This window comes from Polypterus senegalus, chromosome 10 (assembly GCF_016835505.1).
Source record: "Polypterus senegalus isolate Bchr_013 chromosome 10, ASM1683550v1, whole genome shotgun sequence".
NCBI classification, from domain to species: Eukaryota; Metazoa; Chordata; class Cladistia; order Polypteriformes; family Polypteridae; genus Polypterus; species Polypterus senegalus.
Window position 1 is genome coordinate 18,505,541 of NC_053163.1, and position 16,934 is coordinate 18,522,474.

Here is a 16,934-nt window from a genome sequence, read left to right on the forward strand (position 1 = left end):
GACATCAATTTTCTACCTAGTCACCTTTGTTTGTGATGCAATTTTCCCAGTGTCGTACCAACTTTTCAATGCCGAATTACTACTCCTCCCGCCTTCACCGTTTCCAACGAAAATATAAAAGTGAGGAAACTTTTTGTAGCATCGCCAAATCCCCAAACCTGCATGTCCTTGGAAGGAAACCAGAGCACACTGTGGAAAACCACCAGGAAAACACGGAAACTCCAGTCAGGGAACACCAGGGATTTGACTCCCTACTGCGAGGCAGCAACGCTAACACTTCGCCACTGTGGCAGCCCCACATGTGTAATTATTAAAAGTATTGACTATTTAAATGAAGTTAACGATTTATTTGTAAAATATAACATACATACTTTAATGTATTTCATCATGAAAGTGATATCAAGTATAAATCTAAGGATTCTAAATGTGCGGAGAGCTGGAATATCATATTTATTCTATCATCATTATTCTATGTTAATTAATGTTGACTTATTTTATTTTCTTACTGTGTCTTTTATTTTTCTATTCTTTATTATGTAAAGCACTTTGAGCTACTTTTTGTATGAAAATGTGCTATATAAATAAATGTTGTTGTTGTTAAACATCCTTTTCAGAGATATTGCAGTAAGGTGTCATCGGAATTTAATGGTTGTTCCAGGCAATTCACAATATAGTGAAGCCAAACCTGTTCTCACCGTGATAATATCTTACAGTGGCACCTAATGGATTCCTCCAGATTTACGTAAAGTACGCATGCAAGTATACACAGTACAATGCTTGCGTAGCAGGAGCTTCCGCTGCAGCATGCATCTCATCGCGTGAAGTATAAACCCGGGCAGCAGGAAAACATGTAAACTCCAAGCAGGGAATACCAGTGACGTGACTCCCAGCGAGACAGCATCGCTACCGCTCTTCCACCGTGTCACTCCCATGTGTGTAATTATTAAAAGTATTGACTATTTAAATGAAGTTAACGATTTATTTGTAAAATGTAACATACATACTTTAATGTATTTCATCATGAAAGTGATATCAAGTATAAATCTAAGGATTCTAAATGTGCGGAGAGCTGGAATATCATAAATGTAATGCGCTCTGTGTGGAAAATGCTGCTTGCTGCTGCTGTCAGTTCAGTTGTAGCGCCAGAAGCAGGCTTTAAGATGACGTTTACAACGGTCTACTTTAATGACTAACTAAACTATGAGATTAAAGTGGAAGTTTCAAGATTAAAGCTCCACTTTAATCACAAAATAGACCTTTTCACTGTGTCCTTAATTTTTTTCTCTGTGGTTCAAATACAACGCTGTACATTATGTTGCTGTTGTGAAGGTGCGAAAAAAAAAAAGATACCACAGAAGATGGTATGCGAGACCTTTAAAATGCATCGTGTCATTACGCTGGGAAATATGCAACGCTTGAAAAGAAAAGGACCACGAATACATTTGTATATCAGTATTTCACTTCACCACTTCGAACCATTTATCAAACATCAAAGCACACAGATTGATCCTGTAGGATCTGCAAAGTGGCTGGCTGTCACATGTCGATAGTAAACAGACACTATCTCTGAAAAGGATGTTTAATGATTAAATCCTTCAATCCAGGTATGCGCCCATTCCAGCTAGCATTGGGCATGAGGAGAGAGAGAAAGAGGGTTAGGAGCACACACTGATACAGCGCATTGCCGCACCCACCACACGACAAACCAACTCCGGATCCAGATTAGGACATGAGTGCAGCCATGCAACGGGTGACACCTCAGCACCACACCAGTTCAGATGGAGTGGAACAGTGTGAGGTTTTTATGGTGACTGGAGTGGCAATTCTGCCACCCAAAGTTTTTCCCAGCAGGTTGGAGGGCCTACATGCAGGGATGGATGCAGATTAACGTCATATCCAGGACAGAGCAATTGCAGGTTAAGGGCCTTGCTCAAGGGCTCAACAGAGCAGAGTCCCTTTTGGCATTTACAGGCAGAAAGAAAATCACTGGACGGGTCATCAGCTCATCGCAAGGTGAATACAAACACTCACACACACTAGCGTCATTTTAGCGTCACCAAATCCCCAAATCTGCATACAGTATCTATGGAACGAAACTGGAGCCCACTGTGGAAACCCAGCAAGAAAACATGAGAACTCCATGCGGGGAATACCAGCGACGTGACTCCCAGCGAGACAGCATCGCTACCGCTCTTCCACCGTGTCACTCCCATGTGTGTAATTATTAACAGTATTCAAAATTAACAATTGATCGGTAAAATGTAACATACATACTTTAAGGCATTTCATCATGAAAGTGATATCAAGTATAAATCTAAGGATTCTAAACGTGCAGAGACTTGGAATATCATACATTTAATGTGTTCTGTGTGTCGCGTTAATTTCTGAGGACCTGCTCAGAGGACGCGTCAGATGAACGCTGGGAACGTGCGGCAGCCATGATGCGTGCGCTTATGCATTCTGAGCGTGAAGTGCAAGGGCTCGTTTATACTTCATGCTCAGAACACATACGTGCCCGCATCATGGCTGCCATGTGTTTTCAGCATTCATTTGACGCATCCTCTGAGTACATCCTCAGAAATTAACGTGACACGTGCGCGAGTTGCAGTACCAGCAAAAAGTCGGGGGGCGCAGTGTGCTAAAAGTCGGAACGTGACGTCAGAGTCTCTGGTTACTATATACATGTGACAGAAAGCTTATATGCGGATCCTACGGGATCGATGTGCGCGCTTCGATGTTTGATAAATGGTTCAATGTGGTGAAGCAAAATGCTGACATGCAGATGCATTTGTGGTGCCTTTATATTTAAGCGTCGCATATTCCTGATTGTAATGACACGATATATTTTAAAAGTCTCACATACTATCTTTTGTGCCGTCTTTTTTTTTTTACAACTTCACAACAGCAATATAATGTCCAGCGCTGTATTTGAGCCACAGAGACAAAAAATTAAGGACACTGTGAAAACGTGTATTTTGTGATTAAAGTGGAAATTTCGGCTTTAATCTCGAAATCTCCACTTTAACCTCGTAGTTTACTTTATCATTAAAGCAGACCATCGTAAATGTCATTCCAGTTTTTAATCGCTATGGCAAGCAGCAATAGATCACCACACAGAACTCATTAAATGTATGATATTCCAACCCTCTGCACATTTACAATCCTTAGATTTATACTTGATATAACTTTCATGACGAAATGCATCAAAAGTATGTATGTTACATTTTAATAAATCGTTAATTTCATTCATACTGTTAATAATTACACACATGCGGGTGACAGGGTGGCAGAGCGGTAGCACTGAGGTCTCTCAGGGAGTCACGTCGCTGGTATTCCCTGCTTGGATTCCACACTGTGCTCCAGTTTCTTCTACATATATGCAGATTTGGGGAATTGGTCCCAATAAAATGACTCCAGTGTATGTGTATGCTTGTATACTTCATATATATATATATATATATATATATATATATATATATATATATATATATATATATATATATATATATATATATATATATATATATATATATATAGATAGTATAGATAGATAATTAATCCCCAAGGGGAAATTCACATACTCCAGCAGCAGCACACTGATAAAAAAAAATATATTAAATTAAAGAGTGATAAAAATGCAGGTATAACAGACAATAACTTTGTATAATGTTAACGTTTACCACTCCACCGTGGGTGGAATTGAAGAGTCGCATAGTGTGAGGGAGGAACGATCTTCTTAGTCTGCCAGTGGAGCAGGATAGTGACAACAGTCTGTCGCTGAAGCTCCTCTGTTTGGAGATGATCAAGTTCAGTGGATGCAGTGGATTCTCCATGATTGACAGGAGTCTGCTCAGCACCCATCGATCTGCCACAGATGTCAAACTGTCCAGCTCCGTGCCTACAACAGAGCCTGCCTTCCTCACCAGTTTGTCCAGGCGTGAGGTATCCCTCTTCTTTATGCTGCCTCCCCAGCACACCACCGCGTAGAAGAGGGCGCTCATCACAACCGTCTGATAGAACATCTGCAGTATCTTATTGCAGATGTTGAAGGACGCCAGCCTTCTAAGGAAGTATAGTCGGCTCTGTCCTTTCTTTTCAATTCCACCCGGTGGGGTAAATGTTAACACTATGCAAGATTATAGTATTATACCTGCCTTACACTCTCCACCTTGCATTTTTTAACTTGCACTGCTTTTTTAATTGGTCTTTAATTAATATTGTTTTAATCAGTATGCTGCTGCTGCTGGGGTATGTGAAATTACCCTTGGGGATTAGTAAAGTATCAATCTATCTATTCACCTTGCGTTGAGCTGAGGCCCTGTCCAGGGATTGTTTCTGCCTCGTGCCTAATGCTTGCTGGAATGGACACATCCCTGGATTGATGGATTTAATCATTAAACGCTTCTTTGACTCAGCAGCAGCTTTAAAACTTACAAACATTCTAAGCAATCAGTCCATTTATAGTGCCAACTATAATAGCGAGGATAATGTAAATAGTAAGGTGGAAAGATTTAATTCTAAAGTGAGAGCTGCTGTTGACATAGTTGCACCTGAAAAGACAGTTAAAAATCTTCTAGCATTGTTATACCATGGAAGACCCAAAGAGTGTCGATTTAAAGAGAACATGCTGCAGAGCTGAGCGTAAATGGAGGAAGACTAAACTAACTATCCACTATGAAATATTAAAAGTTAAAATAACAGAATACAATAACACTGTCCGTCTTGAGAGGCGCTGCTATTTCTCTAAGATTATAAATAACAATGCTAGTAATCCCAGAGTCTTATTCTTTACGATTGATCATCTGCAAAACCAAGGTAACTCAAAGGAATGCCTCCTAAGTACTTCCAGTAAAACCTGTGAGGCTATCGCTGTATTTTTCAATCAAAAAATTAATGATATTAGAAATAACATAATATATCCCTCCAACACTAAGGATCCTCCTAAACCCCAGCATTCTGTTATAAACAAACTAAACTCTTTCACTAGGATAGATTTACCTGATTTACAAAAATAATAATCTCAATTAAAACCCTCCACCTGCGTCCTTGACCCAATACCAACAATTTTTCAAAGAAGTATCAGGCGTGCTAATTGATAATGTTCTTGACATAGTAAATTCGTCATTAGATACGGGGGTCTTCCCAGACTGTCTTAAGACTGCTGTAGTTAAACCCCTTCTTAAGAAACATAATCTTGACCCCTCAGCTCTTGAAAATTTTAGACCCATCTCTAACCTGCCTTTCTTAAGTAAAGTTCTGAGAAGGCAGTCATTATGCAGTTAAATGACCACCTAAATAAACATGCTATTCTTGATAAATTTCAGTCGGGTTTTAGAACAAATCACAGCACAGAAACTGCACTCGTTAAAGTAGTAAATGATTTGCGGTAAATGCAGACAGAGGCCATTTATCTGTTCTCATCCTCTTAGATCTGAGTGCTGCATTTGACACCATTGATCACAATATTCTTAGAAATCGCCTTAGTCAATGGGTGGGCCTCTCTGGCAGTGTCTTAAATTGGTTTGAATCCTACCTGACAGGGAGAAAATTTTTGTTAGTTGTGGTAATTACAACTCAAGACACATGATATCCAATATGGTGTTCCACAAGGCTCTATCCTGGGTCCGCTGTTATTCTCAATCTACATGCTTCCGTTAGGTCAGATTATCTCAGGGCACAACGTGAGCTACCACAGCTATGCTGATGACACACAGCTGTACTTATCAATAGCACCTGATGACCCTGATTCTATTGATTCACTAACACAATGTCTGACTTGTATCTCAGAATGGATGAATAGTAACTTTCTCAAGTTAAATAAAGAGAAAACTGAAATCTTAGTGATTAGCAATAATGGATACAATGAGGCTATTAGAAATAAACTGGATACATTAGGATTAAAAGTCAAGACGGAGGTAAAAAGCTTAGGGGTAATTGTTGACTGTAATCTGAATTTTAAATCACATATTAATCAGATCACTAGGACAGCATTTTTCACTTAAGAAACATAAGTAAAGTTAGACCTCTTATATCACTGAAAGATGCTGAGAAATTAGTTCACGCTTTGTTTTCAGTCGACTAGATTACTGTAACGCACTCCTCTCAGGACTACCCAAAAAAGACATAAATCGTTTGCAACTAGTGCAGAATGCAGCTGCTAGAATCCTAACTAGGAAAAGAAAATCCGAACACATTTCTCCAGTTTTATGTCACTACACTGGTTACCTGTGTCATTCAGGATTGACTTTAAAATTCTGCTTATGGTTTATAAAGCCTTAAATAATCTCCCCATCTTATATATCGGAATGTCTGACACCTTATATTCCAAATCGTAACCTCAGATCCTCAAATGAGTGTCTCCTTAGAATTCCAAGAACAAAACTTAAAAGAAGTGGTGAGGCGGCCTTCTGCTGCTATGCACCTAAAATCTGGAATAGCCTGCCAATAGGAATTCGCCAGGCTGATACAGTAGAGCACTTTAAAACACTGCTGAAAACACATTACTTTAACATGGCCTTTTTATAACTTCACTTTAACTTAATCCTGATACTCTGTATGTTCAATTCTTCATAATAACTATTCATGGTGGCTCTAAAATCCATACTGACCCCTAGTCTCTTTTGTTTCTTTTCCGGTTTCTTTTGGTGGCCTGCGCCACCACCACCTACTCAAAGCTTCATGATGCTCCAACAATGATGGATGGATTAAAAGCCAGAAGTCTACGTGACCATCATCATCAAGTCCTTCCGTGAGAACCCTAAATCCAAAGAGGACTGTTTCATTTATGTTAGGTAGAATGCCCAGAGGGGACTGGGCGGTCTCATGGTCTGGAATCCCTACAGATTTTATTTTTTCTCCAGCCGTCTGGAGTTTTTTTTGTTTTTTCTGTCCCCCCTGGCCATTGGACCTTACTCTTATTCTATGTTAATTAATGTTGACTTATTTTATTTTCTTATTGTGTCTTTTATTTTTCTATTCTTCATTATGTAAAGCACTTTGAGCTACTTTTTGTATGAAAATGTGCTATATAAATAAATGTTGTTGTTGTTAAACATCCTTTTCAGAGATATTGCAGTAAGGTGTCATCGGAATTTAATGCTTGTTCCAGGCAATTCACAATATAGTAAAGCCAAACCTGTTCTCACCGTGATAATATCTTACAGTGGCACCTGATGGATTCCTCCAGATTTACGTAAAGTACGCATGCAAGTATACACAGTACAATGCTTGCGTAGCAGGAGCTTCCGCTGCAGCATGCATCTCATCACGTGAAGTATAAACCCGGGCAGCAGGAAAACATGTAAACTCCAAGCAGGGAATACCAGCAACGTGACTCCCAGCGAGACAGCATCGCTACCGCTCTTCCACCGTGTCACTCCCATGTGTGTAATTATTAACAGTATTTATTATTTAAATGAAATTAATGATTTATCTGTAAAATGTAACATACATACTTTAATGCATTTCATCATCAAACTGATACCAAGTATAAATCTAAAGATTGTAAATTTGCAGAGAGTTGGAATATCATACATTTAATGTGTTCTGTGGTGATCTACTGCTGTTTAACGCAGCTGTCAGGTCCAAGAAGCTCGTAGCGATTAAAAACTGGGATGACATTTACAACGGTCTGCTTTAATGATAAAGTAAATTACGAGGTTAAAGTGGACATTTTGAGATTAAAACCAAAATTTCCACTTTTTATTCACAAAATACACATTTTCACCATGTCCTTAATTTTTTATCTCTGTGGCGCAAATATTGCGCTGTACATTATGTTGCTGCTCTGAAGTTTCCAAAAAGAAGATGTATTGTGTCATTACGATCGGGAATATACAACACTTGAATATAAAAGCACCACGAATGCATCTGTATGTCAGCATTTTGCTTCACCACATTGAACCATTCATCAAACATCGAAGCGCGTACATCGATCTCCTCAAAGCGGCTTTCTGTCACATGTAGATAGCAACCAGAGCCTCTGACGTCACATTCCAATTTTTACCCCACTGCGCCCCCCAACTTTTTGCTTGTACTGCAACTCGCGCACGTGTAGCATTCATTTCTGAGGACCTGCTCAGAGGACGCGTCAGATGAACGCTGGGAACGCGTGGAAGCCATGATGCGTGGGCTTATGTATTCTGAGTGTGAAGTAGAATATCGGCCCTAACAGATCTTCAAACTGCTTGTCATTGATGACCTGTCGGATTTGTGGACCCTAAAAAAAAAAAAAAGAAGTCTTCTTTAATCTTGGCCTCAGTTATTCGTGGAAACACCTTACTCAAATATTGATATCCTTAACCTGTCTTGTTCGTTGCTTTTATGAAATTCTTCATCAGTCCAAGTTTTATATAAAGATGAGGTAAAAATATCTTTATTGGGTTGGTAAATGGTTTGTGTACCACCCCATTCAGCCCACTTATGGGGTGTCCACTTCTTTTTAATTTAATGAGGGTCTTTAATGTGGGTGACCCATTCATAGGACTTGATCTTTCTAAGCTGCATTCCTACAGATAAACCACAGATGTTCCATGTGACGTTGTTATATTGTGTATGCATACTTTGTAAGTGCCAAATGGGAGTGATGGGTATCCCGACCAGGAAAGGGGACAGAAGCCCCAAGTGGATGGAGAGGCACCCCAGCCAGATATGTTTTCAGCATCTTTCCGGGCTGGGATAAAATGGAAAGACAGGAAAGGACAGTCTCTGGGGGCTATTCATCCCCCCCAGTATGCTAGATGGCAGCTTCCTTTTGGGCAGAGACTCCCATTCATACTCCCACAAGGCACCTTGGGATATGCAGTCTCAGAGAGCAACCCTGTCAGGGTGTGGGGGTGCCATCAGAGGGAGCTATAAGAAGTGGTGCCAGGCTGTAGTCATTTGACACCAGAAGTTCTCCTGGGTCGAGAGATAAAAGGAAGCTAACCGGGCTTATCCAGCTGAGGTGAGTCGGGATGAGGTGGGCAAAGCCTGCCTGGAGGAGAGGCGGAGGATTTATTGTGGACAGAAGTCTGTTTAAGGAGGATTAAAGCCTGCATAAGGGATTGGATTTAATAAACTTCTGCACTTATGCTGTGGGTTTGAGGAGCTGCAGCGTCCTCTAGTGACCATCACTTATAACCGGAAATCAAAGAAAGAGGCAATTACAATAAAATGGTTGTGATAGGAACATTTAAAGATGATTTTTGTGACCAGCAGGTCAAAAAACATAAGATACATCAAAAATTGTTCAGGAAGCAAAATCTTTGTTGCCTAGTGTTATCATGCAGAAAATCCAAGTGTCACTGTTTCCCTCCTGCGTGACATCTCTCGTGATGCATCCAGTTGGACATGTACCTAAATGTCCTCCCACACTGTGCACAGCAATACGGCTTCTCTCCATTATGAATTGCTTGGGGCATTTTAAGATGGCTAGCCACTCTAAACGATCTTGTGGATTCTGTCAAAGGATTCTCCCCGCCGTGATTTCTCTGGTGCTTCATAAAGTCAATGAAATGAACAAAGACCTTCCCACAGACCGTACAGCTGTAAGTCTTCTGGCTTGCATGAATCCTCTCATGACGTTTCAGCGTGGATATGTGCCTGAAGCTCTTTGCACATTCGGTGCAGCTATACGGCTTTTTCCCCGTGTGAATCCTCTGGTGCGTTTTAAGGTTGTCTATCCGACTGAAGGCCTTCCCACACTGAGAACAACTGTAGGGCCGCTCGCCTGTGTGAATTCGGTGGTGGGCTCTGAGGGCTTCAATCCAAGTGAAGGTCTTCCCACATTCAGAGCAAGTATATGGCTTCTCCCCTGTATGGATTCTCTGGTGTCTCTGCATATTGGCTTTTTTGTTGAAGCTCTTTCCGCATACAGAACAGTAAAACATTTTATTTTGAATGTTGATGGCCCTGGATGTAAACCTCTCATCGGTTATGTCATCATTTGGAAGCTCTCCACCTTGTCTATAATCCACTTTGGCATTTCCCTCCATCAACACTTGGTGAATAACTGGATACGTTTCAGGATCGTTCTGAACTGGAGGATCCAAGGATGGCACATCGGAGACCACGTCTACATTGCTGTCTGTTTCAGAAAACTCTTTTTTAATAATGTCCTTGTTTAGGCCTTTCCTATCTTGCACAAGGTAAGCAAAGTCCACTTTTGAGTCATCTGTGTCAACGCAGTGAGAAGCGGCCACCTCCTGAGGGTCATGAACAGCGACAGCAAAGGTTTGGTCCAAACTTTTGTCTTTCGTGTGACCCATTTCTTTTCCTGAAGGCTCTTGAGCTTCTTTGTTATCTGTTAAAAATAAAGAATGGTGATAAAATGGCAGCTTTAAATTTCCTGCACTTCTTACTAAATAATTAAAGAAGATCCCCAGAAGAGCAATTAGGTGAAAACACTCGGTAAAATACCTTGTGAGTTTATATGGTTCTATGCATAATAGAGATTTATAGCAAGGTGACCGTTTTAAGTTGTGGGGTGTACAAGGCCTACTAAACATTAAATTACGGTCAAGCACATGATCCTACGTCAGTAAGTCTCAACCAGAGGGCTATGTGTTTGCCACCAGTGGGACGAGAGTTGCTCTTGTTTATAATGGAAGTGGTTTGTGGCAGAATCCCGCTTCCCACAGTGTGACGATGAAGCTCAAACCATGAAGGGGGTCAACAAGTTGTGGTGATCGCACTCGAATCACTAAGGAGTACCCCGGTGGGACGCGATAAAATGGACATGGAAAAAAAAAGTGTGTTGTGACACCTAAAAGGCATGTGGCACTAAGCCATAGTGAGACCAGCTTACTTCAAAAATCAATATAGGACTGGTGGGCAATTGTTTAGCTTATGATAATAAATTATACACTCTCTATATTATATTAAAAAATCCTGCGATGCGACAAGACTTTTTGGAAGACTTTTTCAAGTCCCGTGAGATGAGACTTTGGCTATGAGATTTTTTCAAGTCACACCCTCCTCTCAACCATATTCAACCACGCACACGGTCCTCTCACCTCTCATTCGTGTGAATGCTTTTGTCAAGACACCGTTCCTGCTCTCAGCTCTTATAAATTTTTAATGTTTTCCTCACTTTAAATTTCCAATTAAAGAAGACTTATTATGTCCAAATCTTATTGAAGAATTTCATCACGAAGGGTTATCAGCAGAAGAAATGAGTACACGGGCAATCCTAGCACCGAGAAACGATGAAGTCAAATGAATTAACGCCAGAAATGTTGATTGGTTACACAGAAAATTGGTCAAGCGCGTATCAATAGATTATGCTGAAACAGTTGGCGGTGATGGTGCGGAAGATGAAACATGAACTTACAATATCACAAAGAATAGACAAGAATTTCTGATCGTTTAGAAATGGTTCAACTGAATAAGTAACTTCAAGGAATTAAGTAAGATTTTTAAGCTTTAAATAGAACTTTTCTTAAACAAGAATTTTTCTTTGCTACATCAGTTTTTTTCTCCATTTTTTTGTGTGAACTCGTATACTTTGAAATTGTACTAAAGCTTTTTAAAACAAAGATATTTTGTCTGAAGAATCATCTCAACCTGTCAAGGTTTTGCCAGAATCCCATTTTGCATACTAGAGTTGCTGGTAATTTTGGTAAAGCAGAGCTACAGAAAGGAAAATGGTAAATGAATCCAACAATAATTTCAGATAATTCATTGACATTTCAAACTCTTGAACATTAATAAAAGAATTCAGGGGAAAAAACAACCCCACCCAAAAAAAAAAAGAGAAAAAGAAAAGTAGTATAACCTAACATGTCACTTTACAAAACAAGACAATAGCTATAATGTCCATTGATCAATTGTATCACAATCTATTCACATGCTAGAAACAGCATGCAGTGACCAGCTTGGTGCATCTCTGGCAACATTATTCCTTCTTTTCTTTCAGCCTATGGGTTGGAGGAACTCTGCATCCATGAAGACTGAGAAGCTCCTTCACAGAAGGGAGGAAAACTGAATGGACAAAATACAAATCCAATAAGTAAACCTTTCAAAGGACATAAATTATGAAGAATATTCAGATTTGGGCAGGCTGCTGTTAAATGACTAAGCTGCTCACCTTAAAAGAAAAGAGTCGTGCAGCTGACTTGTATCAAGTCAGTAACATAAATTAAATAACTCTGCCCAGTTCATTGATAACACCTAACCATCAGAAAGTGGTAGGTACATTACATGGCCAGGAGTATGTGGACCCCCTCTAAATTATTGAGTTCAGGTGTATCACTGTTAACAGGAGCATAAAATGAAACACACAGCAATGCAGTCTCCATTGACAATCACTGGGTACACCGCTGAGGGCGGCGGCTTTAAAATATTCACCATTTGGTGAATTACCTTTATCTCTCACTAAAAAAAAAAAAGGTTAATAGTAATATTAATTAAGCTTCTTTACATTTATGTAGCACTTTTCTCACTACTCAAAGTCCTTACACAGTGAGTGGGGAGCCACTTCAACCACCACTAATGGAGAAACTAGAATGCAAATGGTTAGAAATGGTTACGAATAATTATATCTTGATGAAGAATTGTTTTATCGCAGAATAAATTTACTGCAACTAAAGGTTTGATTTCTTTCATATTTTCCTCAGGATTAAAGTAATTCACCAAAAGGTGTTTCTTTTTTCACTTGTCTTTACCAGAGCTGACTAATAATTGTGTAAAATCAGAATATATTCCACATAACGTGAATGTCGTGACGAGACGCAGGTGAAGTCAGATGAACTGATTTTGTTGTTGACAATGGACACGATTATCACTCGCCTCGCTCTCTACACTTGAAGACCTCCATTGACGTTCTTACCCCAAGCCGGCCTGTCTGTCACACACTCGCTGACTATCCGCTCCCACTCGGGTAGTATGAGCGATGAATTGTGCCTCCATTTGGACTCATCAACTAATTCAGTCTGCCCCGACTGCTGTGTCCTCGGAGGATCCGTCTGGTAATGACGGACCCCAAGTCCTTCTTCGGTTCCGCGATCTCTAGTCGCGTCCTTCGCACTTCGGTCTGTATGGGACTGGCTGGCTATCCTGTGGGCGACTCTCGTTCGGCACAGCAGCGATCGCACTTCACTGCGGGAGCTTTCCAGCTCCTGCTTTAAGCTCTCGATTTCCTTTTCTTTCTCCAGTTGGAAATCCAAGAAGCGACTGTCAACCGAATCGGCGAACTCGCACAGTGCAGCATCCAACGCCGCTTTGAGAGAAGTGAACTGCTCTCTAAAGACCGCAACGGATGCCCCGTCGTCCCGCATGTCTACGCTGCCACTGGCAGAAGATATTTTTCTTTTTAATTGCCGGTTAATGCGGACAGGCACCGTGTAGGAAAATACCAGGAAGTAGGGACAAATGCTACAACTCAGTGGACGATAAAAATCCAACCCAGAGTTTTGATCGACGATTGTGTGGGGGCGCCAGAGGACCAAGATGTGTGACGTCATCAGACAGACACCTGCAGCACTCGTGCAAGAAACGCATCCGCTCGCTAAGCCCAGAATCGAATTCAAGCGCTTTAATTAAGGGCAATTATGTTATGTTACATTTTTCCCCAAACAAAAAGTGTCTTTTGTTGTTATTCCTATTTTAAATCACTTTGCAATAGATTTAATGATTTTAATAGATTTCTTTACAGACCGCAGGTAGGAAAAAGGTCATGAAAACTATGCAAACTCTGTCTCAGTTTCATTCTTTCTGTCTGTTTTGTTCTATTACAGGTTTGCAGAATTGAACTCATAAAAACTGTTTCAGTTGTAAATAGTTATTTTCATTTGTATCCACGAACACGATAAAAATATAATTAGAATGTTTCCATCACATTACATTTAAGTACAAAATAAATGTGCTGTGATGACCAGCTAACCGGTGTTTATCATACAATATCTGAGAACTAGAAAAGGTGAAGGTCCAGAAAGCATTTTGACTGCGTTCTTAGAAAAGAAAATCGGCAGAAAATGTCTGCCATATCTGAATGAGAGCACCAACAAGCCATGGAATCAAATAACGGGTTTCATTAACAACCAGAATTTGATTCTAATTAAGAAACTGGTTGGAGTTTGAGTCCCCACAGCTGGTCATCTGTTTGCTCACTTCACATCTCATTTCTGTTTGGGTGCCGTTTAGAGGATTGAATCTTAAGAAAGGCAAATAAAATGAACGGAAAAAAAATAATTAGTAACAAAAACTGGTCATTAATTAAGAAAATGGTAAGAATGAAAACCTGCAACCATATTCCAGGACCGGAGTTTGACATCTCTGACTTAGTAGGTGTAAAAGATGAAGTAGACGGAAAATCTCAGGGTGCCATGAGAGAAAGGCGATATTGTCTATTTCAGCCAGCAGGTGGCAGCAGAGGTACAGCTTCTCCTGCCCATTCCAGAGCAGTGCACAGCTACTCGACTGTCTCTTTGAATGTACCTAACGGTCTGAGGATTCTGTAGGGCAGATACTTTCATGTTCAGTCCGGAAAGGCTGCAGTGGCTATATTGAACAAGAACAACAACTACTTTTTATTTCTATACCACAGTTGCATGGTATATTTTCAAGGATGTATAAAATAGAAAATTACAATGCAGTGCAGCCCCACTTTGACATGCTTAGAAAATCAAATCTGTTCAGCAGTGTTGGTCAAAGCCCATTTGTAGCCCTAGGAGGGGTGGCGGGTAGTCGGTATTATTAGACTTCGACTACCTGTTTCCCCTCAGTGCCTGAGCGTGTGCCCCTAGCACAAACGACACTCCTTTGTGCACATATCACTGAACCTACTGGAGTTATCAGCAGTAATGTGTCCAGTATTAAATTAGCAAATTAAAGCAATGGGTGAAGGTCATTCAGAGTCGGGGTTTGAGTGGTCAACACTAGTGATCAGGAAGAGTTTCTGGAGCCTTGGGGACCATTTTGTTTTGTCTCTTCAGCTTGAGGCTGATCCATTAATACATTAGGTGACATAGGTGTCCGCCTAGAGTTCTGACATCTGAGGGGCAAAATTATGTTAGTTAAGGGGCACACCCTAGACGAGCACGAAGTGGAAGCCCAAACTCGCCTTTGGGGATCATCGAACTCTGATTATACTGACAGGAGATTGTTACCATCTGGACACCATTTATGAAAATGAAAATTAAATTGCTTTCTCTCTGTACACCAAGGTGTGTGCACTCCTTAAATTGAAAAAAGATTTCCATGACATGAATGGATAATGTATCATCACTTATATTTTCATCAGCTGTACTAGCTTCATTAAAAAATGAATATATACTAGAAGGCTCCACCCCTGCTCTCCCGGGTTTGGTTTACCAGATATACAATTTAAAGAGATTGTTATTTTCATGGGAATTGTTACATATGCATTATTTTCACTTTTACTTTAAAACTTTTGGAAAAACAATACTTGTCCTTTATTTTCTGCCACGGGCAGAGTTACATCTCTTTCTTGCAGGATGTATAATGCTGCTTGTGTTGTGAAGGGGTTGCGGCTGAACACATGCTAAAGAGATGCCATTGGATCATCTGCTGGCTTCCTGCTGCTGGCAAGCTGCCTGTTCTGCTTGTCTCGCTGCCTGATCATTTCAAAGCCTGTACAGCAGCTGTACTATAGCCACTTCGTGTTTCTTCCACTCGTGTTGTGAAGTGGGGAGCTGAACGCACACAAAGGAGAAGTGGTCGGATTATCTGCTGGCTTGCTGCTGCTGCTGGTGAGCTGCGTGTTTTGCTTATCGCTTGTCGTTGTTTTAAGAGCTGGGAGCACGTGAAGTGTGTCTGCCAAAAGCATTCCAACAACTGCTAGGTTAGATGTCCGTAGACTTGTTTTAAAATGATGTCTCGCTGCTTTGTCTTACGTAACATTGTAAAACAATACTTGTCCTTAATTTATGTCCCCGGTGTGGCTAAATCCCTTTTCTCACAGGTCATATAACGCTGCTCATGTCGTTAGGGGTGGGGGTGACTGAGCATGCTAAGGAGATGCTGTCGGATCATAGGCTATCGTTCTGCTGCTGTTGCTGTTGTCACACTACCCGTTGATCATTTCAAAGCCTATACAGCAGTTGTCCTTTTGCCACTTCGTGTCTGCCAATCATGTTGTGAAGGGGTGGCGGCTGAACACACACTAAAGAGAAGTGGTCAGATCATCTGCTGGTTTTCTGCTACTGGTGATCTGTGTGCTTTGCTTGTCGCTTGTCATTGTTTTAAGAGCTGGGAGCAAGTTAAAGTGTCTCTCGGAACTTCAAATTGTCTTCTGAGAAGATCACGTCTGTTCTCCTAGTCTCCCTCCCCAAGATTTTTTATAATAGAGAGATATGGAAATGTTCTCTATATGTGCTTTGTTGTTTGTTTTTGATAGATTTATTTCTTTTATTTCATTTGAAAAAAAATTTCTATCTCGCTCTGTAATCAATAATGAAAAGTTTATGAAGGAAGAACAAAGGCAGCTCTAGTCCTGATGATGATTGGCATTCTTTTACTGACAACTTGTCAAAAATAACATTATCAGATAATGATAATTTCTTTGGGTAATGTTTTCAAGTCCAAACCTTTCATTAAAATCTGGCAGAGTGGGTCTGATTTGACTTATAGCTTCAGTATCTGTTTCATCCTTATTTTTCCCAAAGTTAGTCTCTTCAGCAATGGCATTTAATTTCTTCTCAGGTTCTCCTATATCATCTGTCTATTTTCATAGCTATGCAACAATTCTCCTAATGAGATGATGGATGGTGTCCTGGGGATCTCCTCCCACCACTGCACCAGCATAGGGTCTGACAATGGGTCCAAGGATTTCATCCTGATACCTAATGGCAGTCAAGGTGTTGTTTTCTAGCTGGATAGGATAAACTAGTAGATAGATAGATAGATAGATAGATAGATAGATAGATAGATAGATAGATAGATAGATAGATAGATAGATTTTATTTTAGTATGGTAGGCAGGATAAACTAGTTGAT

General features: G+C 40.4%; 1 protein-coding gene across 1 annotated transcript; it reads right to left on the reverse strand.

Moving 5' to 3' along the window:
- Positions 1-9,154: 9,154 nt before the first annotated feature.
- LOC120536874 (zinc finger protein 3-like) lies at positions 9,155-13,371 on the reverse strand. The gene is made up of 2 exons (XM_039765409.1): positions 12,809-13,371; positions 9,155-10,282 (listed from the first exon to the last, which is right to left on the reverse strand). Exons 1-2 carry the CDS (start codon positions 13,254-13,256, stop codon positions 9,282-9,284), a joined length of 1,449 nt encoding a protein of 482 aa, XP_039621343.1. The 5' UTR covers positions 13,257-13,371; the 3' UTR covers positions 9,155-9,281.
- Between the last annotated feature and the right edge of the window lie 3,563 nt (positions 13,372-16,934).

Coding starts and splice junctions, on each gene's coding strand:
- LOC120536874 (XM_039765409.1), bottom strand. CDS start 13,256: ATGCGGGACGACGGGGCATCCGTTGCGGTCTTTAGAGAGCAGTTCACT. Junction 10,283..12,808: donor GACAGACAGGCCGGCTTGGG/GTAAGAACGTCA, acceptor TATTTTTAACAG/ATAACAAAGAAGCTCAAGAG.